General features: G+C 41.4%; 2 protein-coding genes across 12 annotated transcripts in view; both read right to left on the reverse strand.

Moving 5' to 3' along the window:
- Positions 1–153: 153 nt before the first annotated feature.
- On the reverse strand, positions 154–6,028 carry macir (macrophage immunometabolism regulator). Its single transcript, XM_049020959.1, has 2 exons — positions 5,883–6,028; positions 154–3,901 (listed from the first exon to the last, which is right to left on the reverse strand). The coding sequence occupies exon 2, from the start codon at positions 3,892–3,894 to the stop codon at positions 3,262–3,264; it is 633 nt and encodes a 210-aa protein (XP_048876916.1). The 5' UTR covers positions 3,895–3,901; positions 5,883–6,028; the 3' UTR covers positions 154–3,261.
- A 2,846-nt stretch (positions 6,029–8,874) lies between these two features.
- The window catches only part of ppip5k2 (diphosphoinositol pentakisphosphate kinase 2), a 36,508-nt gene continuing 17,697 nt past the window's right edge, over positions 8,875–27,685 (reverse strand). For 2 of the 11 annotated variants that reach the window (XM_049019360.1, XM_049019361.1), the window contains exons 17-32: positions 27,209–27,391; positions 26,033–26,174; positions 25,722–25,945; positions 25,355–25,482; positions 25,064–25,178; positions 24,442–24,549; positions 24,227–24,343; positions 22,999–23,169; positions 20,716–20,757; positions 20,418–20,591; positions 17,445–17,517; positions 15,618–15,737; positions 14,063–14,125; positions 11,570–11,713; positions 11,327–11,461; positions 8,875–11,147 (exon numbers count right to left, since the gene is read on the reverse strand). In XM_049019360.1, coding sequence (XP_048875317.1) covers positions 10,033–11,147; positions 11,327–11,461; positions 11,570–11,713; positions 14,063–14,125; positions 15,618–15,737; positions 17,445–17,517; positions 20,418–20,591; positions 20,716–20,757; positions 22,999–23,169; positions 24,227–24,343; positions 24,442–24,549; positions 25,064–25,178; positions 25,355–25,482; positions 25,722–25,945; positions 26,033–26,174; positions 27,209–27,391 — 3,054 coding nt within the window. In that variant the 3' untranslated portion in view covers positions 8,875–10,032. The remainder of the gene's footprint in view (positions 11,148–11,326; positions 11,462–11,569; positions 11,714–14,062; positions 14,126–15,617; positions 15,738–17,444; positions 17,518–20,417; positions 20,592–20,715; positions 20,758–22,998; positions 23,170–24,226; positions 24,344–24,441; positions 24,550–25,063; positions 25,179–25,354; positions 25,483–25,721; positions 25,946–26,032; positions 26,175–27,208; positions 27,392–27,685) is intronic. The other 9 variants (XM_049019362.1, XM_049019363.1, XM_049019365.1 and 6 more) reach the window with 9 other exon arrangements.

Raw genomic sequence — 27,685 nt, forward strand, 5'->3', positions numbered from 1 at the left:
GCTTTAATTTTTTTTTTTTTTTATATTCACACTATACTGTAATTGCCAAATCTTAAGTAACTCATGTTCTCTTCATTTGTAATTTAATGATTTTCCTCAGTCATTTAGCTTGGGAAGCTGTCCCCTCTGTAAAACATGGACACTGAAGCAGTCGATAGTCAAATGTTTTAATAATGCCAAGTGTACGACCACAAAAAGCTTAAACTGCAATGGAATCACAGAGCATACGCAGACCCATTCAGTAATTCAGCCAAGTGCAGATCCAAAAGTCATGGTTCTGCGGCTTGTTTAAAAGTCCCCACTTAACTGCAACACCTAAACAAATAAATTGCAACATTTCAAATAAAAAGACAACACACAACACGAGCCTCAGAGAAATGAACTGAAAAGCAAACGACCGTATAAAGGCACTGCAGCTACAGTAGTGCTGCAATTTCATAATGCCTTTCACCATGAATCACATGCAAGAGTTCACCATTTCCACCCTGCGTTACAATGGCTCAAAATTAGCAATTCTTACTAAAGACAAGTAACGAGGAGGCATGATTTCAATAACTTTTGTTATTGCTCTCATAAAAGCCATGTAACTGAAGATTAGACAGGGCAAGGCCTTTTTTCAGATGCAGAAAATACACGGAAGCTCAACTTCCATAATGTGGTGCAACGTCTGTTGACACCACATCCATCAACAGTCATGTAAGCTTTTGTACAGTTGACTCATTCAGCATGGGGGCTCCACATGAAAACAGGTGCTGTGTGAGTTTATGGGCAGGAGAAATCTCCAAGGTATTCTTAGATGCGAAGCTATGCGTATTTGTTAATGCACCTCAACAATAGAATGTATTCAATAAAACGAAAGTTTTATTGTAAAACATGTATGATAATGGCAATCCAAAGACATTACATCTGTCTGTCAATACCGGTACGCTAAGTTTACAACTCATATTTCACGTAGCTAGCTAACACAAATTTATAACAGAATTAATTAATAGATGTCAATCTTTAGTAGACAAAAAGTCACTTTTAACCTTGAGAATTGCCTATGTATTCTACCTATATTCTTGTTAACTGGCGTAGAAGCACTTAGAGACCGAAAGATTAAAGATTCAGACTTTTAACATTTCCCTTCCTTGTCTATTTAAATTGAGGCACACTCAAATGAAGCTATTAATTGTGAATTTATTAACAGTCAGTTTCCACCCTAGCAAAAAAAATAGCATGTTTGTTAATGGTTTATAAATTTCTACATTCTACTGAATAACTAGGTCATAGATGCTGTTGAAAAGTGGATACATTCAAAAAACGGCATTTATTTTTGCAGAAAAAGCAAATTCTCACTGGGGGATCTGGCAGAGGAGGCTCACTGCACAGAGACATAAAACTGCGCAAGTTGTTCAAAATTGTCAAAAATATGCACACAACCATAAAAGCAGAAAATGGGACAGAAGCTTTAAGCTTCTAAAAGAATAGCTTTAAGACCACAATGGGGAGAATTTTCATCGTCTTAAATCACAATTTCCGAACGCTCTTAGTTTGTTTGGAGCATTAGATTGGAACAGTAAACATCACACATGTTGTTGCATGAACCTATGCAGACCTCAGAAACCTGGTAAAAATGAAACATGTAATAAATATATTTTCAGTGTAAGACATTTAAAACTTTAAATAAAATTCTACAGTACTCAACCACAGTCTTAAAAAATACAAACCAGCAAAAGATGCCTTAAGAATTAAATCGCAGTAGCTGCACAGAAAATTTGTCATACAGCTTCACCCACCCAACCACCCCCAAGAGTGTGATAAGTTATTCAAAGATTTTTTAACAGTCTATCAGCTGCAAATGTCATTTTATTAGAGCTGCTTTAGAAAAAGGTCACCCACGCTAACAATCGTTCTCTGCTATGGATATTAATCAAATAAGTGGCATTAAGGTGCTTTAAATCTGATTTGTTAAACACTTCATAAATACACGACTTTAAATCAACATCAAGATATCCATCAGGCCAACAAATGGTAAAGAATTTAAATTACTACATAATGAAATGTTTTAATATTAAAAACTAATTTTAGCAAAAGCACATACAGTGCTCTCAGCACTGTACAAAAATTGCAAATATCTTAGTCATGTAATGTGAATATTCTATCCTACATAAATATTGAGAACCAACCCAGTGCTTCATACAACCAGTTTCAATCACACTTAAATCAATTTGAAAACTCCTTAAAAATCAATCAAATAAAAATTGAGATGCCCTACAGATTCCTAATAAACCATCATAAGCTCAAACACCAGGGCCAGTGACACCACTGGCTCAGTTCCGTCTTTCCCAAGAGCGAGAACTTTCCAGATGATTGTCCTGTGTTATTCTATGAAAAACATTGCCAAAAGAACGGTTCATCAAGTTTTTATAGGATGCCCACGAGTAAATCCTTTGGTTTCTAAAGCTATGCATTCAGAACCTACACACCTGTGTGACAAGTATAATACAAATTAGGCGTGTACACAAGAGCTTTAAAGGAACCATTTTCTGCACAACCAGTTTCACCTCAGTCATGTTTTCCCCTACGAAAATCCTGCTGAAAGATCGACACAGAAAAATTACCAAACAAAATAAACCCTAACATATTTCCAGCATATAGCAAGTTTGATGATAGTTAAGCGAATCTTACCCTAAACATGTTGCTAATAATCTTCTCCACCACAAATCTGCTTAAAAGACCCTTTTATACAGAACAATGCAGCAGTTGGTCTGACGTTCCATTTATGTATGCAGGTGAAGGTAAGCTTGATAGGTGTGCTAATATCCAACAAGTCATTTTAAATTGATAGTGTGCTTCTGGTATCTTCTGAGGCAATGTTTTCATAAATATTCAATGTGTGTAACAGTGCAAAGGCAGAAAAAAAATGGAAAGCTGCAAATCGATACATTGCCAGATTCACAGAAATCAACATCGTTCCTTCAGTTACTGAATGTACGTGTTATTGCTACTCTTGAAATGTATTCTAAGTATCTAAAGTTACTCTCGCAATACCACACACTACGTCGGGCTGCCCATACTCATTTATTCGTGTGTGGACTGCTCTCACGTTTAATCCTCAGTGTAATGGTTCATTAAATGACAAGATAAATAACACACAAATATCTGGAGCGCTGCCTAAGCTCTGTGGGAGGAGCTGAACATGGCTGGGGAGGGGGTGTTGGGGGGGGGGGGTGTATTTCGAGAGATGTGTCAAAAATCGAGCGGTTCCCGGGGTCCACTTCAAGTCTTGTTCCTGGTAAACAGCCGCTCCCCTCTGAGGGTGAGGTGCTGAAGCTGGTACTGCAAGACCTCCGTGTCCACCGGCTCCTTGACGCTCATTTTGTCCAAGTTGAGGTAGTCCAAAGATTTTGAATGCGCTCTCTTTCCATTCAAAAGGCAGAGCGGCAGAGAGCCGTGAAGTACCTTTCCAGACTCCCCAGGCAGTGACTTGAGGTAGTTTTCACCTGAGCTGGGCATCCTTCTCCGCCTCTGCCCATTGACTGCTGGAATGTCGTAAGGCTGGTAGTGTCGATTCTTGGTTTTGTATATCCGAGAGGCTCGATGAAGACCCAAATCCACCGGCTTCGTGCACGGGCTCCGTAAGGCGTCGGTTCCTGAATTTCCTGCGTCGGATGACCACTTGTGGGCCAGTTTAAGGAGCTCCTCTCCGGTGGTGAAGCCCACAAGGTAATTGGAGTTCATGTGAACGATCTGGTATCCCGAAACCGTACTTTTGATCGGAGAGCAGGGCGTGCTGGCACAGCGGGGCTTCTCCAACTCGGACTTCAGCGTAGCCTTCGCCTCCGGAGCAGGTAGAACAGACATGGCTGTCCTGGATACTCCACTGACATCCATCTCCATCGTTAAAGACATGACCTGACTGGAAGAAGATGGAAAAAAACAACACATACACACACAGACACATAAACACCGACGTAACACATAAATCGATTCCAGCATTTTTAAAAGCAAAATTGCTAGTTCATAAACAGTTCAGTATAAGCACAGTTAAAGTACTAAAATAAAGAAACAATGAAAGACAACTGAAATCAAAAAATAAAACTAATACATTGGATAAAATCATGAGTGACGTGCTGTTATATCTGAATTTTAATTCTGAACGATGATTATAATATAAAGGCATGAGTCATATACCAACATGCCAAGAACACTGCCTTTGTACTAAGATAATACATGCAGTTACATTAATAATAATAATATTCAAATATTATTCAAATACTCAGATATGCTACCACAGCACCCCTCACTAGGAAATGGTGGCGAAATTATATTAATGTATATGTTGAAGAGCACTGAAACAATATATCACAATTCTAAAACTGCAATCAAAAGTAAACATAGGTACGGGTCACATCCTAAATATACTGACTAGAGAGCATCAGTAACCCTAATAAAACTGCGTCCTTAGTCCTTAAACCTCTTGGTAAACCTTTGCTTTGGTCACATGATGGCTTGCCAGCACCGTTTTGTCCGGTGTGGCCTTCAGAGAGAGAGAGAGAAAAAAAAAATCAGACTAGGACCGCAAGTACTTTAAGCGCAAGACCTTGGGAAAGGGACACAAAACACACCTCTAACAATTTACAAGGCGTTTTTACGCATGGCGAAATTCAGCTGCTACAAACAAGAGCCGCGCAAATATAGGTCAGAGCAATCCGAATCAAAACATTAAACACAACCAACGAAATCGAATTAACATAATGAATCAGCTAAACCCCAATTGTCATTAAAATGCTTTTTACCCAGACTACCAATTGACGAGTCAGAGCACACACTGCAAAGTACACTACAAATAAGGTATCTAAATGTTTTTAATGACGATGCAGTTCTCCTCGCGTGCACTTCTCTATAATGGTTTCTTTGTAATTTATTAACATTATTCAGTACTGTGAAATCAATTATAGTTGACGGGACTCAAACGCATACGAGTGCCCATTCATAAAGCCTCGATTACATCCCCAGAAACGCTCTAGGCTCTCGGGAAACCAAGCTGGGCGCTGCAGCCTATCATCTCCTGCCTTCCCCCTAAATCATCGACTTTAAATCACCATGAATCATCCAAATATAGTGATCGAGTGGGGCCTGCCGCCATGAAGCACTGTATATTGAAGCATTAACGTTGGGATTAGAAAGCCATCCTCTCATCTTATGTTATTCATCCTTCCATTGATATTCCATCGAACTCATTTGAAAAGAGTATGTCGACGCACACGCTTCTTGACATTAACCTATATATAAATCATGCTATTTGAATTCAGTGCAGAGCCGTCGGTCCAAACGCACCGGTGCATCCCAATGAGATCCGTCCCGAAATGAATACTCCCTGCCTCACACACCTGTCATCACTACCCCTGAACATGCGGGCATCGGTTTGGACAAAGCCGGTCGCGTCCGTGCGTTACTCACTACGATGGATGAACCGTAAATAATAAGCCTCTCGGTAGGAAACGCCTATTAATTACGGCTAAAAGCGGAAGGCAGACCGCGAAGGCCAGCAACCAGTCTTTTTTTGAGACACATTAGCCCTTAGCTAGATTAGCCGCTTAGCTTTCTCCGTTTCACACGGCTTTTGCTCAGACGAACAAGCGGCGCCGCAGTATAACGCGTAAAAAAACAGAGAAACACTGAAACAGTCTTTAAAATGCTAAACTCCGCCATTTTTAATAAGGTCGTGAATAAATTCGCCCAGACGGTCGTTCGCATCGTTTCCGAAACAGGTGCAGGTGCGGCTTGGCACCGAGCGCCCCAGAGACAGCAACGAAACCTAGCCGGGCGATGTCCGAAACACATCCCCGTCATACATTCTGTAAAGGCTTGGAAAAAGACAAGCAAGAGAGCCGAACCTGGACCGTGAAGGCGAAGCTAGCCAGCGCTCTCTCCTCCTGCCGAATGGACCGGGTCCGCTGAAGCCAGTGTAGTGATATAGCGCACTTCCGACGGCGGTCACGTGACGGTGACGCAATCCGCCGATGACCTCACCCCCTGCACGCTGATCGGATCACGTCTGCTGAGTCCAATACCTTGTTCCTTGCCCACCTTTGCTATATGTACACACTACAGATATATATATATATATATATATATATATATATATATATATATATATATATATATATATATATAAGGACCCACTCGCCCTCCTTGTGGGCGGTCTTTGTCCTTCAAGCTCGGGTCCTCTACCAGAGGCCTGGGAGCTTGAGGGTCCTGCGCAGTATCTTAGCTGTTCCTAGGATTGCGCTCTTCTGGACAGAGATCTCAGATATCATTCCTGGAATCTGTTGGAGCCACTCTCCCAGTTTGGGCGTTACTGCCCCGAGTGTTCCAATTACCACTGGGACCACTGTTACCTTCACCTTCCACATCTTTTCTAGCTCTTCTCTCAGCCCTTGGTATTTCTCGAGCTTCTCATGTTCCTTCTTCCTGATGTTACCATCGCTTGGGATTGCTACGTCTATCACTATGGCCTTCTTCCTCTGCTTGTCCACCACTACTATGTCCGGTTGGTTAGCCATTACCAGTTTGTCAGTCTGTATCTGGAAGTCCCACAGGATCTTAGCCTTATCATTCTCAGTCACCTTTGGAGGTGTCTCCCATCTTGACCCTGGGACTTCCAGCCCATACTCCCCGCAGATGTTCCTGTACACTATGCCAGCCACTTGGTTATGGCGTTCCATGTACGCCTTGCCTGCTAGCATCTTGCACCCTGCTGTTATGTGCTGGATCGTCTCGGGGGCATCTTTGCACAGCCTGCACCTGGGGTCCTGCCTGGTGTGGTAGACCCCAGCCTCTATTGATCTTGTACTTAGAGCTTGTTCCTGTGCTGCCATGATTAATGCCTCTGTGCTGTCTTTCAGTCCAGCTTTGTCCAGCCACTGGTAGGATTTTTCAATGTCAGCCACTTCCTCTATCTGCCGGTGGTACATGCCGTGCAGGGGTTTATCTTTCCATGATGGTTCCTGTTCTTGCTCCTCTTCCTTCTTGGGTTTCTGTTGCCTGAGGTATTCACTGAGCACGTCATCAGTCGGGGCCATCTTCCTGATGTACTCATGGATCTTCGATGTTTCATCCTGGATAGTGGCTTTGACGCTCACTAGTCCTCTGCCTCCTTCTTTCCGCTTAGTGTATAGTCTCAGTGTGCTGGATTTGGGGTGAAACCCGCCATGCATTGTGAGGAGCTTCCTTGTCTTGATGTCAGTGGCTTCCATCTCCTCCTTTGGCCAGCTTATAACGCCAGCGGGGTATCTGATGACTGGTAGGGCGTAGGTATTGATTGCCCGGATCTTGTTCCTCCCATTCAGCTGACTTCTCAGGACTTGCCTTACTCGTTGCAGGTATTTGATTGTTGCTGCTTTCCTTGTGGCCTCTTCATGGTTCCCGTTTGCCTGCGGGATTCCAAGGTACTTGTAGCTATCCTCAATGTCTGCTATGTTGCCCTCTGGCAGTACGATCCCCTCGGTTCTGACTACTTTCCCCCTCTTTGTTACCATTCGACTACACTTATCCAGCCCGAATGACATTCCGATGTCATTGCTGTAGATCCTGGTGGTGTGGATCAGTGAATCGATGTCTCGTTCACTCTTGGCATACAGCTTGATGTCATCCATGTAGAGGAGGTGGCTGATGTTCGCCCCATTCCGTAGTCGGTATCCGTAGCCAGTCTTGTTGATGATCTGGCTGAGAGGGTTAAGGCCTATGCAGAACAGCAGCGGGGACAGGGCATCTCCTTGGTAAATCCCGCACTTAATGGTAACCTGTGCTATTGGCTTGAAGTTGGCCTCTAGAGTTGTTTTCCACAGCCCCATTGAATTCCTGATGAAGGCTCTTAGAGTCCTGTTGATCTTGTACAGTTCCAGGCATTCTAGGATCCATGTGTGAGGCATTGAGTCATAGGCTTTCTTGTAATCAATCCAGGCGGTGCTCAGGTTGGTATGTCTGGTCTTACAGTCTTGAGTGGCTGCTCTATCTACCAGTAGCTGGTGTTTTGCTCCTCTGGTATCTCTACCAATTCCTTTCTGGGTCCCGCTCATGTATTGATCCATGTGCCTATTCATCTTAGCCGCTATGATGCCTGATAGGAGCTTCCATGTTGTGCAGAGGCAGGTTATTGGCCGGTAGTTGGATGGGACCGGTCCCTTCTGGGGGTCCTTCGGTATCAGGACTGTCCTACCTTTGGTCAGCCATTCCGGGTGGGTCCCATCCATTAGCAGCTGGTTATATATATATATATATATATATATATATATATATATATATATATATATATATATATAAAATCTGTAGTGTGCACATATAGTAAAGGTGGGCAAGGAACCACCTATATATACACACAGACACGTATATGTATGTGTATATATATATGTATATGAATGTATGTATGTATATATGTATACGTGTGTACCAACCCCTTTCTGATCTTTGCATGTAGTTTATCTACAGCAGACACAAGATAGTACCTTATTATAAGAATGTGATATTGTTATGAAGATACTACGTTAGTGATTTGAAACTGACAGGAGTTTGATTTGGGATCATCTGTTGGCTCTTAGACGGTGAAGAGCCATTGAGTAATTATACTCAAAAACATATTAAAGGCCATGATATGAAATGTAACGTCCAGACCTCACATAACGTCTATACCTCACATCCGAAACACATTCCCGTCATACATCCTGTCAAGGATTGGAGAAAGACAAGCAAGACAGCCGAACCAGGACCGTGAGGGCAAAGCTAGCCAGCTTTTACAAAAGCAGTACAATGAGGCAAAGCTGTGCTAATTAAGACTCGTTTGACATCAAGACTAACCAGGTATCACTAACCAATACAGTACATAATTCGTTGTGATTAACAGCTTTATTTAAAAATAAAATATGAAAATAATCACTGGAAACGAAAACAAGACCCACTTTAAACGCTATTTAAATGTAGCAGTAACACAGGGAGAAGAGTTTAAATCATCTCCTAACAAACATATTTGACTTGCTGATACAATTCTTTCATTTTAATATTGTAAAATAATGTTACATTGCTGTAAAAATGCAACTGCACATGGCTTACTCAACATTTTACAATATGTGGACATTTTACAATATCGTAAATGAGAATTCAAATGAATTTAATACGACTTACTTGCAAATTCCAGTTTTAAAATATATATGCAACAAAAATATTGGTATTTGATGCATTATATACACAGACTTATACAACAATCTGATTAAGAAAAAAAAAAGAAACAAGGCCAAATCAAAAGGCATCTCTGATTTCAAATCATTAAGCAATAAAGTAAAACCAGAGGGAAGTATTAAAAATAGTATATTCTATACTTTACAGAGCTTCATATGTATATAGCTTTGTCTTCCAAAAAAACTAAAGAACAATGTTTGGGTTTCTATTGATGCCCCACACATTTCACTGTACATTGCCCTCATTCACGGTCATAATCCCAATAAATTGCATCTCACTCAGCAGATCTGGTGTCATACAGTATATACAGCATGGCAGGCATTTCGCTGAACAGGGACCCTGAAAGACATTAGATCAAATGTTCTTTTGTAATGGACGTTTTTACTTCTACTGACTTGCACCTTTTCTAGAACACCATAATGTGAGATCTATCCAATGGAAAGCAGTGAGTCATCAGTTTTCTAGGTACCATCTAGAACATTTAAAATTTCATGTTTTTTTTTTTTTTTTTTTGAGTGTATATGTACAAAATTAGAATTATAACAAAGGAATTTTTGTCGATCACATGAAGCAGTTGTGAAATACCAAATGCGTGAAGGACTGTCCAGTTCCAGTTTTAAGTACCTACAAACCACAAACATTGTAATATTGTCCTTTGGTCTTTGTCCCAATAAAATGCCACAGATTTTACCTTGAATCTATGTTCATCTAAAAGAACAAATTCACAAAAGTTCTGTTAATAATATACTGCATTGTTACATAAGATAAAAAACTGAACAGAGATGACGTAACATTTCCATGCCAACTGTCATTTCATGGCTTTTTACTCTGGGCCCTGTGGGACTCCTGTGTTTTAATGGCAGAGTGTAGGGGTCCTTCGTCCTTCTGAGAAGCAAGAGAAGAAACTTCCCGAGCAGCATCCCCATCTCCAGTGGCGCCATCTGGTCGGTCCTTCGAGATCATGTTTTCAGCCAGCGTGCCATGGGGCAGGACTTGCTGGGATCTTCTGCCTCCAGGGCTGTCTTGACTTGAATGTTGCGAGGCGACTTTATCAACAGACGTATCATGCATGGCTGTGGTACTTCGACCTAAGGATTGCATCTTAATACCTGGGGCGCCTTGGACTGTGGGTTGCAGAATGGCCTTATTACCCATAATGTCATGGACTGAGGGCAGCAGGGTAAACTTATTACCTGATGTATCATGAGATGAATGCTGTAGGAAAGTTTTATTACACAAGCTCTCATGGGTTGAGGGTTGCAATGGGGTCTTTATGCCCAGGGTATGAGGGGTTGTATCCTGCAGAGGACTCTGATTGCTCAAGGTATCATGGGTTGACGGTTGCAATGGCGTCTGACTGCCCAAGTTGTGATGGATTGAGGACTGCAGTGGGGTCTTATCCCCGAGGGTGTGAGTGATTGAATCTTGGAGTGGGTTCCTACTGTCCAGGGTATAAACATTTGAATCCTGCAGGAGCATTTGATTTCCCACTGTATCATAGGTTGTTTGCAATGGGGTCTTTTTAGCCAGGTTGTGACGGGTTGTATCTTGCTGGGAAGTCATATTGACCAGAGTATGAGGCACTGAATCTTGCAAGGGAATCTTATTGACCAGAGCATGAGGCATTGAATCTTGCAGGGGAATCTTACTGGGCAGAGCACGAGGCACTGAATCTTGCATGGGTATCTTATTGGGCAGAGCACGAGGCATTGAATCTTGTAGGGGAATCTTATTGGCCAGAACATGAGATGTGGAATCTTGTAGGAAGGTCTTATTGGCCATGGTTTCACCAACACATCGCTGTGCATCTCTGTCTCTCGGAGTTTGCCGGGTTGAATACTGATGTACAACTCGGTCTCCCACTGGACCATGGGGCGAGTTGTCAGCAGAACCGCTTCCAGGCCCTCTGCTGGGGGATCCACTATCTGCTTTGGGGTCGGAGGGATAGGAAGAAGAAAATGCAACCTTGTGTCAGACAGAAGATAGAAACTCCATAGCACCATTGATAAACAACAAGACCTAAGGATGTGTATATGCAGTATTGTGCATTTATATTTAAACAGTAAAGTTTATACATAATACATATTATTTGACCTAAAACACTTACCATCAGTTGCCTCAGTTTCCAAAGATCTCTTCACACTTGAAGCATGAGTGTAAGGACAAGGCAGAACCCTTGCTGGAGTATAAGTGTTCAATGGGACATTCCTTACTGGACCAGCACCACAGATTAATGCAGAAGCTGAAAGCAACAGGGCACATGTCATATTTAGTTTTTTTGTACCACCCTTTATAATGTGGCAGTACCACTGTAGACCCACAAGACTGTATTGCGCTCAATGGTACAAACCAGGCGAGGATGTGGGCGTCACCATGTTGCATTCCTGGGACATGGCGATAGACGCCAGGAAGTCATCGACCTGCTTCAGCGAGAGCGAGTTGTGAAGCGTCTCCAGGGGGCAAATTGACGGGACCATGGAGTATAACTCAAAACCTAAAAGGGGAAACACCACGTCGCAATGAAGATGTTACTGGGGGCAAAATTAACCGTCGTCACTCACTGATGCTCAAAGTAGCAGAACTGTCCCATCTGAATAATTATGGCATCAAAACCATACTACATGTCTCCCATCACAGGCACCATCATACCATCAGGTCTTACAGATCTCACATGGTCTCCTAACGTTGGAATGATACAAAATGAAGTAATCCATATCAACCTACCTGAGACCTGTTTACAGTACTGACTTTCCTAATAAAATGTGTGAATCCTCATGAAAAGAATCAAGTTACAATTTGGAATATTTTTAGCAGCCCGTACATAACATCCAGTCACGCAAACGTAAATAAAACCAAGTGATGAAGTAAACAGTTGATTCAATCATATGGAATAAATTTAATTGCTACTTCCCACAATAAGCTAAACTATTTCAGTCAGTGGATGTAACATCATTTGCTTGTCATAACCTGTAACTACAGAATGTACTAAGAATGCATCCAGTTTATGGATTATTCAAAAGCAAAGGGCTTCTTTCTTTAGTCTTTTCCACTTCTGTATCAACCTCCACCCACAGTGTCCTCCATGCCTACCAGGCAGCCTCAAAGGTGCTGAGAACGAGATGATCGGCTAACGGTCGGCTTGGCAGAGGAATATCTATGTACGCCAACGCTGTGTTGCACCAGGCAGGAGTGGTGCAATCTTTTGCCTCAATCAACCAGCAGCACACAGGTGCTTCACAGGCCCGTTAAAAGTACCTCACTCATGTTCTGCATCCAAACAAAAGCTGCTGAAATTCTCAAAAAGATAAATTCAGCTTCACTTCAGACTACATTGGGGGGAGGGGATTAAACCTTTTCCCCTACTGGTGTCTCCTGCAGACTCCTACTGAAAAATTCCTAACACTGATCCTCTGTTGTGTTTTGGGTCTAGTTATGCAAGGAGTATGATTAGTGCAAAAGGTTACAGATATGTGTTTATCCTTTGCATAAATAAATAACTGATGTACTGACAGGACGTTCTGGACTGCAATGAGTACGGTTTCCTCTCAAAAGAACTTGTGAATAAAGAAAGAAAACGTAACTAAAAATCACACCAGAAAACTAAAATAGCAATGACACAAAACAAATAAGGGCCCTGAAAGCCAGTTGTTAAACAAATGCGTTCAAATGGGTCAAAATAACACTTTGCAACCAGCCACACAGAAATTTAAAGCATGAACAGCAATGAAACACAACTACATCTATGCACATGGACATAAAAGTGGACAAAAAACATGGAATTGTTAATACAATAAACCATGTCCAGTTAACAAATGTGGAAACAACTGCTGAAGTATCACAGAATGAGCAGAATTCATTTACTGAAAAAAGACAACCAGCTCATCTAACGTAAAACTTCATTAATGTATATCGTTCTTTGTATTTAAAAATAATCATAAACTGAGAATTTATGTAATTATGCACTTAACATAATGTAACAAGCAATTTTTGACGTATACATTCAGCGATGATAAATCAATATTTTTTTTGCATTTTATCTAATATTAATAACATTTATCAATACTTACTGAACCATATCCATATGGCTGAGGAATCACTGATCAACTGAATGAGAATCTATATCTACAACAAACCACTGACGTGAAATTCTCAGCTCCTACAGGTTGGCATTCAGAAGGGAATAAGCAACCAACTTACATTTTCACCTTAATTACACCTATAACGTTTATAGGGGGAAATGGATGGAAAACAATACAGGGAAAATATGTAAAAGTATGGAAGAATTGAGTAAAAAATCAAACACCATAAAGAAAAAAGACAGAGGAAAGAACATCAAACCACCCAAACAGGAATAAAAATGGATAAATCAATCAACACTTACCACAGAACATACTGGAAGACACTGACCCATTTAGAAAAGCAGTTTTGAACAACAAAAATTAAAAAACTATGAAAATATGATACGAAAACAATTAGCACTAAAATTATTTCTGCAAAAAGCCCTTTTAATTCTCATAAATCTTATTTTAGAATGGAATCTATTGCCATGTCAAAGTTGGGTGAAAACTGATGTCTAAACTGGGGAGCCTGTTAAAACTAAATTTAGAAATAACCAAGAATGTCACATTAGAATTTATGAAATCATGAAACCACATCCCACGTTTCCTTTTTTAAAAGAAAGTCGGAGAGTTTTGAGATCCCACCGTTTTCCTGGGATAGCTAAGGAGAAGCTCAATGTTGATACGTCAAATAAAAAAAAAATAAAAAAAAAGATGAAGCAAGAGCGTTACATTGTAAAATAATAATAAAAAGAAAAAACCAACAACAACAAAAGCAAACATACCATTGGTTGGGTGTCGAGCAAATGAGATAGAAAACCTTTTTACAGCAGAACCACGCGTGGCCTCTGAGAAAGAGAAAAACAGGTACCTGAAATGTACAACAGCTAAAGTGACAGGGGGAGGGTTAGAAAAGGAAGGGCAAGTGTTAAAGGACATGCAAGGTGACAGGGTGACAGGGTGAAGGAGGAGGAGGAGAAGCCGTGGATTAATGAATGGGGGTTCGGTCAGCCAGCACTAGGCATAAGTGAACAAAAACAAACAAAAAACAAAAACCAACGAAATGTTACTCATTGCTATGAATCCTATTTAGGGATGAATGTCTTTGATATTCCTTAGATGTCCGGAGCCTTGGGAATCAGCATGAAAGATGCCGAGTCATCAATGCCGTTGTCACAAAGAATCTTACTCAAACACAGTTCACACCCCCAGCAGCATGTGTACAGAGAACACTGGGGAAAAGCTGCGGCGTATCATTCATCTAACTAAAGGCCAATCTCAAACAAAGCTGTCTGTTATGCTGGATGGGATGACCAGGCTAAACAAAATTACATGAATAAGTAAAGATTTTAAGATAGTAAGGAATCCTGGATTTTATAGGCTGATAAGTTTGGGAAAAATATGCGTTTTATCCCCCGAAAAGATTTATTAATCTTGATTTCAGATAATCAATCAATCAACGGTGAAAGCAATGTATAGCAGTGCATACCCTTTAGATTTGCATCCACTGGAAAATAAATCGAATACAGTTGAAATCTAATATATGAAGCACTTCTATTCATGTTGAAAGCTTTCAGTCTTACAAATAAAAATTAAATATAAAAAGTAGAAAACTCGGCAGGCTTTAAGACCCAGAATACTCTGAGAGATTCCCCCCCTCTGCAATTAGCTTAAGTGTTAAAGCCATGACAAAAGCTGTTTTATTTTTTAAAATTCTATGAAAAAAAAAGTACCAACACCTGTACGCGATTTGCTTAAAAAAGAAAGCGAATATAATTAAGTTAACCAATGACCCCACCAGTACACTTGCCCCCCCCAACATCCCCCTTTTTTTGTTAAGGAGGTTATATTTTCATGTCTAACATAGTATATATTACAGAAGGGGTCACAAGGAGTAGTTCTAGTATAAATGATACAGTATAAATAGTATAGTGGCACAAATCTTAACCTGAAACTGCTACAGAAAAGATACTACCCCAAACTAACATGAAGAGCAGGAACACGACATGCTAAGCTTGAAACCTGAGTCACTTTCAGCAGAGCGCACCTTACTGTAATAAGGTAAAACAGAACAATCAGTGTTGCTTTAGCCACGTTTTTGTAGCAAGAAACCCACAAAAAATATATATGAATTTAGCACAATTAACACTGTAAAAGCATGGGCACGCGCGCACGCACACACACACACACACGATTGTTATCCCAGCACACACACGCACGCAAAAAAGAACAAATTTCCAGGATTCCTTCATATAAACAAAATAAAAAAAAAAGATAAAAGGCGATGGTTAATGGATTCAGGGTCATCTTTTACAGATGTGTGTGCGTGTCTGCACATACCATCTAGGAAGGCAGCGGAAGTCAGCTTTTTACGATGCGCACGAGCATAATCCTGTAGGTTAGGTGCACTGGAGGAGCCCCCGAGCACCATGGTGCTAAACAGCCCAGCGCAATGTGACCCTAATGGGAGTTAGAGAAGATACATACAGCAACCGTGTGCTAACACGTGTCACACCATGGAAATTCATGCAACGTGCATCCGCGACAGATTCTTGCCACAAAGCCCCTGTGTGCATCCCCACAGAAAACGTCACACACGGACAGTAATGTCACTTCGAGTGGCCTGACATTTTCTTTTTTTGTTGGATTTTGAGAAGGCAAGCAAGCTCTGTGTTTCTGGTTCCTTGATTTCATGTTTGTTTATTCCAGCTGACATGAGAAACATGAGACGGTTTTCTCCAAGAGTAGATGAGGATTGAAGTATTACTGTGTTGTTATATTTGATCGGCACTGATATATTTCAAATAAGTTTGCTGCTGTGCAGAATTTAGAGCTATTTTTTAGCAAAATTAACACAAATAATTGTGTTTATGAACAGTACTGTGCAAAACTTTGACAGTCAAAGGAAAGCGTACAACTATATTATGTCTGTCAAAGCATGTCAGTTTAGCCATTTCAAAATCAGCCCAGTATTCGGCAGCAGACATGTATTTTTTGACTCAATACACCTTGTGTGGCTGAACAATGTCTTATTGTCTTTTAAACCAATCAACTCAAGTAAATTGGTGTTGAAATTTAACAAATACATGGAATTGCTGGGGTGCACCAGAGGAGAGTTTTGGAAAACAATTAGTTCTTCTTAATTTTTGATGGTGTTACTCACGCGCAGTGTGTCTAGAGCTATGTGTACAGCTCTAAGCGGACACAAATTTGGAATGAAGCAGGCGTTCGTCCACGGAGGTGCGCAATGATGTCAAACGCATCATGAACGTTCGAGCGGACTCGTCTGCTAACTTGTGTGTGGAGAAGTATGAAGCAGCCTTTACTACCCAGATAAACTGCTTTCAACATTTCATTTGACTGCCTAAGACTTGCAGACAGTGCTGTTTATGCAAATATTACATATCCATGCATTCCTAACCTGTAATTCTGCTTTGGACATATGTACATTTTTTTATTTAGTCCTTGGGAAGAAGCTGAAATATGTCTGGCCTCAAATAAGTCTGTAACGATTCCAACTGAAATTAATTTCCATAGCTGACGCATTTAAACGCTTGAGTCTTCAAGCAATTGAGAATTATAAAATTACAAAATGGTACATTTTTTGGTCAACAAAAGGACATTACCACCATGTATGAGATACATGAGTTAGCACTCTTTAGGTCAGTTGTGTGGCAAAAATCTTTTTAAAGGTTATACATTATGTTAAAATTGCATCACTAATAAGCTTCACGTCACCATTTAGTAATTCGTCATTTAGTTTCATACGATTAAAAAGGCAGACAGCAGCCTCTGCAAGGAGATCAAAATCAAAGTGCTAGGAGGGTGTAACAGGAAGGAAGTGCGGGAAATGAAACAGCAGTTCAGCTGGTAATATCCACCAATCACAAACTCAGTCATCAAACGTAAAAAGCAATGTACATTATCACAGAAGTACAACTCTGCAGATTTCCTATATTTGCTTAAAAGGAATTTTAGTTCTGTAGAATAGTAAGTTAAAATGATGTTTCTCATTATACAGGTCAGGGTATCAGATACTATGCGAGATTAATGCAATGTACACGAATCTGCATCGGTAACAAGGCCTAGAGTGAGTTAGCCTGTTGTAAACAAAAGCAACGAATAATCCATTGAGTGTCCATGTCGTGAGCAGAAGGGGGGTCTTACCTATCCCACCCGCGAGCTTGTGCTCCGGATGCAGCCTGCCTGAACGAGTGTGGCCGCTGCTCTCCGAAAGGACCTGAAGGAGACCGGGGGAGGGGGACAAGACGAGGCTTTAGCATCACATACCACAACCGGTGGGGGCAAGCGTAGCGCGCGGAACACAAAAGCCCGCTCCGGAAAGACGCATGTTAATAAGCAGCACCGAGAAAATACATGTTAGCATGGACAACCATGATCGAACAAAAGAGCCAAAACGTGGTGGTCATGCAACATCTCCAGGGCAGTCCATTCCAGGCATGACATCTTGGCAGCTACAGAGCACACACAGCAATGGAGAGAGGAGGATGCAGGAAGGATGTAGGAAGGATGTAGACATGGCAACAGTTTGCAAGTATGACAACCAAGACAGCCAGATTTTATCTTTTTTCCAACTAGATATACACAGCACCTGTCTCAAATAAGGAGGGAAGACAAAAACAAAACAAGGTTTTTTGTTGCCGTTTTTGTAAAAAGTTACTGCCACTGTTTCGTGCACAGATCGTAGGATGACAACTTGAAATGATAGGGCCCTCCGTTTGGCCTCACTGCCGGACCTTAGTGACATTCGAAGCTAATGAATGGACACCCGCATTACGTCATTCTTACAGGCCTTATTACCCCCCTTCTAGGCGCCACCATCAAAGGCTGTGGACCAGCAGGATGAGAGGGAGCAGCTCCAATTGATTTCAGCCACAGGGACAGCTGGATTATCGTTAGATTAAAGTCTCAGGATAATTATTTAACTGAAGCATTTTTCTTAGCTAAAGGAGGAAACCAAATTTCAAATGTCTAAAAGACAGATCTAGACAGCTAGATCCCTGAGGCTGGCCCCCAATGCGAGAAAAAGCATGAGTAAATACATCTCAAAAGGATATGCATCTCCAGATCTCAGTGTTTTCTATAAATCCATGCTAAGGAGATGAATCACTGTTGCCAATCCGGTCCTCGGGGACACACAGCTGGTCCATGTTTTTGCTCCTTCTCAGCTCCCGGTAGGGAGCAAAACCTGGACTCTCTGTGGGTCCCCGAGGACCGGACTGGGAAACACTGAGCTAAACTTCATAACTGTTAATCAGAAAGTAATGTAAGGAATTAATATACAATAAACATTTAAGAACCAGCTTTGGGAAACAGTTATTCTATACTTGCTTTAAAGGCTGCTGTCCAACATACAGGCACACGTATAATATACATATATAAAAACGTTTTTCGTAAAATAGTACATCCAGTATTCCAGCTAAAATCAAGAGGCAAAGTTTTCCAGAGCTTAAATGAAAATATTCATAAAGCTACCTAATTTCTACTTAATAAAAAAAATCTTAAAAATAAAAAGCCAATTAAAATGTATGTTCTTGTTTGTGGTTGACATTAAAGTATCAAAGACGATGGCAGTGAGAGGAGCCTTTACATTTCAAATTCCTAAAGTGTCGACCCTATAGAAACAGTGTCCCAGCAGCAGTGAAATAAGAAGAGACCCACATTCCTGAGGGAGACACACACCAGGCTGCTGGTAAGAGTGATTCTACGAAGCGGAATATGTGCATTTTGTGACATATGGCCGCTTATGTCATGGTCCACAGAAGGATCAAATTGATATTTGACACTGAATAAAGTCGCAAAGGACAGATGACATGTCTTTCAGCAGATTAATGTAAAGAACCATATTCTTGTCTTTTATTCTAGGTTGTACCATTTGGAGCACAGGAGGAGAGAGCCTAGCTAACCTAAGATGCGATGCTCTGTTAGCCACAGTTTGGCATCTTGTATGGACCTTACTCAAGGACCCAATGGTGAAATCGTTTTGTCAAACCTGGGATTTGAACTGGCAACCTTCCAATCCCAGGCACATCATGTGCCGTTTCTGATCAATGTAGTACCTCCCCGGGATAAATGCAGCGAATGGGCAGCCCTAGCATGTGACCATTGAACGGCTGACGGTCAGATTTACCAGACGGACCATCAAACACGTTCGGCAAATTCACAAAGAGCAAAGTGGAGGTTTGGTACATGCTCAGACCACAAAACTTCATATTTGTACTTTCAGAATTAATTGAAGAGGCAACTCAATTAATCAATGAAAAATGTGCATGAGCAGCACATGGTTAGAATCTAACCCGGGTGTCATTCGAAAGCAGACTTGCATGAATACCCAAAAGCAGTGAGATCTGCCCACAGTGCTGACAAGATAGTTGTTTACGTGAACTAGAATTTGCTGTACTGTAAAAATCAATTACAGTACATGAAACTTGTGCTGCTCCAAAGTACCAGATTAAACATAAAAATCAATGGCAAATAAAGGCACCAGCGCAGCAGTAACTATTAACATCACATTAATAAAAGAATAAATAAAGAATGAAAGGATAATGATATTTTGTTTTTACTCGGCTATATTGTAAATGAGGTCTCAACCTCAATGAATTTCGGAGTTAAAATAAAGGTTGAATTAAACTGAACTGATATTTCAGGTAGAATCAGCAGGAAATTACCAAAGCACTACATCGTTGCCCCAGTTGTTACCACAGCTAATTATAAAGGGGTTAAATGTTACTGATGTAATCAGCAGTTAAGTATATTACATGGTTTAGAACCCAATTAAACAATTTATTATGAAGAATATATAAAGCTAAAAAAAAAAATTTAAACAACAGGCGGAAGCCCCGACTGTAAGGTGTCTTAGCTAGAATCCTTCCGCAAAGCCCAAACTGAATTTGGGGTTTTATCACAAATCTTTTGAACAATTTCTTGCATCATCTTCTAGAATGTTCTCCACCAGAGTTAGGAGACTGCTACATCTGAAAACGGGATCTTTAAATTGATCTGCCGAACAGGTGTCCTTGTCAACTTCAACCATATGCTTGGTGTGTGCGTGAACGATAAAGAAATGGATCAATAAATAAGTAACACCATCTGTGAATAATTAATAAACTTTTTAAAAACCTGTTGCCATGAGCCAAAAATACTGGATGTGAAAGCCAGTGATTTGGGGGAGACGGGGGAGGAAGGCTTTTGCTCCCCTGATCTGCGTCTTCGCCGCCCTGTACCAACACCACAGGTGTAATGAATCCAGGTACCAATAGAGTCAGGGCTAGACACACTCAGGGGGCTCTCTTCCTGGAGGTGAGAGAGGGGGGGGCAAAAACAGCACAATCATGCAACATTACAAAACAGTCCAGCTACTGTGTCCAAACAACATTCACAGCTACGCCTCATTTCGGAATCAAACGCATCGTCATACTTTGCTGGCTGGGCTCTTGTTAAAGTCCGTCTGCAACGGGGACTAAAAGGAAAGCAAAAATTATAGACTATCAGCATCAGTTATATAGTGTTCAAACAAAAGTCCAACACAAAGGGAAAGTCCATGAAGTTTTGTCAGGGGTTAAATTGCGGTTTGTCATTTAATTTCAGAGACACTATAAAAATAATAAAAATTGCATTGCAACACTGTCAAAAACCAGCTAGCCAAGGCATAAGACTGTCAGTATCTTAATATCAAGTCATCTTACAAATGTGAAATTAACGTGAAATTACCTATGTCACATTAACGTTTCATATTAAATTATTACATGAAAAAAAAACAGCCATACACCCCAAAATCGACAGCACAGCTTGAATTTTTCATTATTCATCATGGAGCTGTTTGACACATATGCCGGGAGACGCGGCCTACTTGCTCTGACCCCTGACAAATCTCCCAGCCCATAACCCTGCAGGCTGAAAATGGCAGAGTGATTTTTTTAATGTGTTACTGTGATATGAAATGACAATTAGAAGATGGTTGGAAAAAAATCCAGTATAAAAGAAAAGCACAATTGTTAAAATGTTTTCTAAGTGGAAGGACTTGACTCTACAGATGTCAACCACTCATTTTAACAGGAATTACTGCAATTATGAAGCTTTCCATCTCTCACTTTAATCACCATTATTACGTACTGGTCACATTTCAAAATCCTGTTGTGCCATCACTGCCATATTACTGAATATACGGAATTTTAATATTACATGACAACTTGACGTCGTATAGAAGCATAAATACATATTATGGTCAAGCATTCAAAACTGTTAAACACTCAAGCTTAAATCGTTTGAATTTCTATGATGCCACTAAAAACAGGATTTTTTACATGTCATGCACCTACACAGACCATGGCTCAAGACTGTAGATCAATCAGTATCCCTCAAGACTACAGAGTCCGAAGCTATGAGTGTAGACCACATACAGTATTATAGAGAGACCTGACAAGATAAATTTTAGAAGAAAGGAAGGAGAGAAATGATCATAATATTTAGCAAAGTACTGGAATGGGCTGTGTGGCAAGCCAAAAAGAGTCAGAATACATTACAATATCTGATTTTTTAAAACATAAATATATACATTTTGCAACCATCCAAATGATTATATTAAATATTTAACACAAACATTTTCTTATATTGAAAAAGAGAGATGACTGTAGCCAACTGTCGATTTGAAGATGCAAAACCAAGAAACCTGTGATGAAATGAGGAGATAGCCGGAGCTAATTAATATTTCATACCCAACACTGCTGTCATTGCTATATTAAAAGTCCTTCTCAAAACACAGAATATTTAATAATTTAACAGCACATAGTAGCCTGCATTAATGTGTTAATTTTCATATTAAAATGGTCATCAATCAATGCTAGTTGGCCATCTCTCTGACAATATAAGAAGGTTTAAATGTCCCAAGTTTAGATTTTTGTCACTAAGAGATAACTATTACGCACTGACGGAAGCTGACGTTAAATTATTTTGGCAGTGGGCTGGTAACAGGATTAAAAAATGCAAATATCTGACAAAAATGGAAAGAAATTAGGTTTAGAAAGCAGTTCAGTAGAACTGTGCACATTGCACACGTTAATTCACCAAGTAATGTCATTAGAAGAACCATTACAGTCTAATTAATGTTAATTATACTATCTTCTGCATTAATTTGAACATACAGTAAGAGAATTAGTTCTAGGAAATAAAAGTATTTACATCCAAAATGGGACTTGGATGAACAAATACTTTACTCTCATGGCATGGTACCATCCAGTGCTTAAAGTGAGCTGGTACTAATGAGTACACAGTATTGGCAACTCTGCAGTCTACCTAGAGTTCATGAATAATGACAGTATTGGCACCCGTTGTCCCCCCCCTTTAAGTACTGGGACCAAACCCACTAAAACCAGCAACCTTACATGCAATGGTTGGGGCCCAGTAGACCACAAAATCCACATGGAATTCCTGGGCCTTCTCAGGAACCATAAAGCACACTATTGGAACAGACTCATAGAATCACACGTATAAGACAAAGTATTTAACACAAATTACGTTACAGATAAAATATCTAAAAATGTAAAAACAAAGGTTTCTTTGTTTCCCCGGCCACATTAATGGGACCTTTTCCAAAACATTGTCCTCCAAAATGACTGATCTCATTTGTTCTAGAAAGTTCCCATAGTGGCCGTACTCAAACCTCACAACAAACTCGATGTCACTGTTCCAGCAGAGCACTTACCTCCACAGAGCCAATCTTTTTGGAGCGAGGCAGAGGAGATTTCCGGTGGATGTAGATGGGATCGGAAACCAGAGGCCGGAACATCATGAGGGCACGGTCCGGCTCGTCCCGCTTGACCGCGCTGGATTCCTCGTCGCTGTCGTTCTGGGATTTCTTCTTCGAGCCCTCGTTCTGCGTGCCGAGAAGTTTCCAATAAACCCAACATCTGGCCACACAGCAGCGCCACATTCATGATTGTGTACGTGAAACCGGACAACACCATCCATCCATTTTCCAAATCGCTCATCCTACTGGGTCACGGGGGGTCCGGAGCCTATCCCGGAAGCAATGGGGACGAGGCAGGGAACAACCCAGGATGGGGGGGGCAGCCCATCGCAGGGCATACTCACACACCAGCCACTCACACATGCACTCCTACAGGCAATTTAGCAATTCCAATTAGCCTCAGCATGTTTTTGGACTGTGGGGGGAAACCGGAGTACCAGGAAGAAACCCCACGACAACATGAGGAGAACATGCACACATGTGACCCAGGTGGAGACTCAAACCTGGGTCCCAGAGGTGTGAGGCAACAGTGCTAACCACTGCACCACCATGCCGCCCCATACAGTGCTAACCACTGCACTACCATGCTGCCCCACCGGACAACAACATCAGCAGAAATTTCCATGCGTCTCACTAGACCCGGAGGTCAGTCGAAAGCGAAACTGAATGAATATGCAACAGCAGTAAGATTGGCCCATTCCTTGACATGCAATGTTCAGAGAAGCTTTTAATTTTCACACACGGAAGCCAATCTTAACTAACACGCACTAAAGTTTTTGCGTAAAGAATTTTAGGGTAACCAGGGCTCAGGTAGCGACAAAAACCTATTGGAAATTTTAGCACTAAAAATGAAACTGGGCTTGCAAATAGACCAGTTGCTGGTGTAAAAGAATTTCTCCTATAAGCTAAGAATGGATACATATCTGATCCATGACCTTCATCAGAATAATATGATGCAGGGGTTGCATGCCATGAAGACCTGACCTACAGCTGGGTGAACATTCTGGTCAATCCGTTACCCTCCTACATAATAAATCAATGCTAATTAAACATATTAATATTTCACCATAGGTACTAATTTAGGAAGCGAGAGAAGGAAGAGGAGGAAGATGAATGAGAATAGAACACTGCGTCTGAAAACACGACCAGCAAAAAATGAAAATGGAAGTACAGCAATCGGTACCTCGCGAGATGCTGGTCTGTAGCCGAATCCCGACGGCAGATTTTTGTCGTCTTCGCAGCCTTTGGCCCCTGGGCTGAAATGCAGCTCGACGTGGAATCGCTCCTCTGACGAAGGGTCCTCCAGGTGCCAGACACAGCATGGATGTAAGCAACTAATGCAAGGCTATTATGCTATTGGGCTATTATGTAATAATCGAGCATAGACTGTAAACATACCTTGTTTGGGTCCTCATACAGCATGATCACGATCTGTGTCATGTAGTTCAGCTCACTAACAACTTTGAGGTAGTCCATTGCTCTCTTCCACTGCTCGTCTTTTGTCTCCTGGCAACAAGATCATTAATTGTATTATGCCTTACAAATTATTGTGTCTTTTTTTTTTTTTACTCAGCTGCTGAAAAGCTCAAGCAATTTTAATCAGGGAAGCCTTTAACTCACAAGAAACGACAATGAACTCAAGTAACCTGGACCGCGATTTAGATTTCTGTGCGGCCATCTGTCACGTCTGCAGCATTGGTCACCATGTTAAGCGTTGGCTATATATTAATTTAATCGATATACAAACAGAAAGTAGCGTGCTGAGTAGGGCCGGAGGGAAAACAACTAAATAAAAATAAATGTTGATTTAGACCACTCTATAAACCAGGACACTACATGCGCCACGTAGTGAAAAGTCTTATTAATGCAGGCTTTAAGCAAAGTAAACAAACTGAAAATATTAGCTAACAAGTTAAAGAGCCATATTTTTCAGAAAGAAATGCACCTTTAATTGCAGCTCACTGAAAATAGCTGCTGGCCTATATAGTTTTAATTGCCGCCCTCATAAAAGACATCTTACATCACAGAGTGCCCCATATCGCAGGATGGACAGCAGCGAGTGCACGTGGCTTTCGCTCGTGAAGTACAATCGGGTTCGGACATGGCGTTCCGGTGACATTACTCCCCTGGAGTACCTGCAGAGCACAAAGGTCACCTGTGAGACTTCGCCACACTAAATAATTAATCAGAACTTGACAAAAAGCTGAAATTGTACAGCTTTATGCATAATAGTTTGACAAAAAAGGATGTACATGCAAACAAAAAAAACGCAAAGTTAGAGAAGACGCAGAACTGCCCGCCGTCCCCTTACACAGGGTGAAGTTTGTTGACAGTATCATCATCCTGCGTCCTCTGGAGGTCGGACCGGATCTTCCGGATCAGGGGGGTGCAGTAGCCCTTGGCAATGTCGAGCTTCTCTGGCTGCGATATTCCATATTCCTGGAAAACAGAGGGAGAGGGTCACACATACGGCAGCGGAGTATGGCTGTGGGTTAGGATGCTGTGTCCATAAGCTTGGGTCCTTGAGCACCGCCAACCGCTCAAGGGACTGCCTGACTCTTCATTTTCAAACGTACATCGCATTGGATGAAAGCATCGGCTAAATAAATGTGATGTAATGCATATGAACTGATTTCACCCACCAGGGTGGTTTATAATTTTTCAGAAAATGAGTTCACCTGTGGGATGACGATGTCAGCGAGGGCCTTGGAGAGCCGATAAATCTCCATGGTGTTGTCCAGCTTCAGAGAGCTGTTGTGCTGCACGTCATATTTAATGCAGTCGTAAATGTCGGGAATCTTGCTGATGTTGTATCTGCCGTTCTTCATCTTGAAGTCCTTCTCCAGTTTGGCCCAGCGTCGAAGCATGAGCTCCAGTGTCTCACTGTGGTATAGCTGGATATCTATAGGAGAGTCACGAGTCAAAGGTCGGAGGCAAGGACCACGCTGGAGGGCTTTCAGTGCTCAACGGGTGAAACGGTCGTCTTTACCCGCCGACTTGGGGTCTTCCATCCTCTGCCTGATCTGCAGCGTCAAGCTCTGGATGAGGGAGTAGACCTTGTCGCAAGTTTTCACGGGGTTTTTGATCATCTGCATGGACTTCACCAGGGACACACTGCTCGTTGGGGTGAGCTGCACACAGAATGAAAATGCATGCAACTGGAAATGAGGAGCACATTTCCAAAACTCAGTCTACGGAATACATTTGAAAAATTTCCCAAACTCCACAGAGGTTTTAACAAAAGTTTTTCTTTGGATTACACAAAGACTGAGCGAATTTTGGTTCCTATGTAATGGATATGAGGAAGAACCCTGACTTATTTCAAAAACAACATTTTTTTTGTTTTTAATGAGGGAACCTATTGTTTGTCCAAATTTAGAATAAAGTTAAATTGAGACATGGAACCCATGTCATAGATCTGGGATATTTTGCGAAGTTTTCATCGAAGGCTGGCTTTAATCGCACGATCACTAATGCCGGCCCTACAGGGACACTATGCAGCAGGTCTGTAGCCTCTCCAAGCTGAACTAATAAAGTGTCTTAATGGAGCCACTTCAGCCTCTACTCTCATTACAGAGGCTGTTAGTGATTTAATGAGGCATGTAAAACATGTTGACGCTGTGCGCCGCCAGACCCGAGACGCTGGGCTCCAGTCAGAGCGAGCCAGTCTCCGCCGTATTCGAGGAAAAAAGGGACAGGCACTCACCCACACAAAAAGTTTTTATGCACTGATTTCTGTAAACACCCACCCTTGCAATGTTCATTTTGCTAAGTCGCCACCGATAATTATCTGCCTGGCTTTCTGCATAACATAAAAATGCATACAGGAAAAAAGGTCTTTTCAACCAAGAGTATGTAAGCCCCTCAAGGTCTGTAGAAACATATTGAAAAATTCACAAACTGCATCGTCCACACATTAATGCACTCCACGTAAAGAGACATCAACGCCGGAAGGTACCCCAGAGGTAACCCCCCGCAGCCCTTAGTTATTTTACAATTTTAATCACACATTATTGGTAGGGGGTCTCTAGTTCTAGTTTACTTACAACTAGTGGTCCCAGAAAGACTGGAAAACCCACCCATAGAATAAAACTCGAAAGAAAGAAAGAAAGAAAGAAAGAAAGGAAACCCTTACACAGTGCCCACCCCATTGCTGCCCACGGACCTTGTCGTAGTCCTCGGCCATGAAGTCCCGGTCCCTCTGCAGGATCTCATGCAGCCGGGCCTTCACACGCTGCTGGCAGCTACTGAGCGAGTCGCTGTCGCTGTCCAGCAGGCCGTTCATGTTGGCGCTCTTCACCATCTGCACCAGGATGGGCGTGAGCTCGCCCTCGAGCGCCAGCAGGCCCTGGAACACACACACGAGCGTGGGCACAACGCAACCCTACAGGGGAACGGTCTGTTAAGCACTCCCCGCTGACTAAACACACATTTCTGCCTGCAGAAATGTCGCAAACAAATCCAAATCACTACTGCCACTATAAAGTCAGCTCAAGAAAAGATCATACATTTTTTTTTAATTTATTTTTATATATATATATATATATATATATATATATATATATATATATATATATATATATATATATATATATATATATGTGTGTGTGTGTGTGTGTGTGTGTGTGTGTGTGTGTGTGTG

The sequence above is a fragment of the Brienomyrus brachyistius genome, chromosome 7 (assembly GCF_023856365.1).
Source record: "Brienomyrus brachyistius isolate T26 chromosome 7, BBRACH_0.4, whole genome shotgun sequence".
Classification (NCBI taxonomy): domain Eukaryota; kingdom Metazoa; phylum Chordata; class Actinopteri; order Osteoglossiformes; family Mormyridae; genus Brienomyrus; species Brienomyrus brachyistius.

Coding starts and splice junctions, on each gene's coding strand:
- macir (XM_049020959.1), bottom strand. CDS start 3,894: ATGTCTTTAACGATGGAGATGGATGTCAGTGGAGTATCCAGGACAGCC.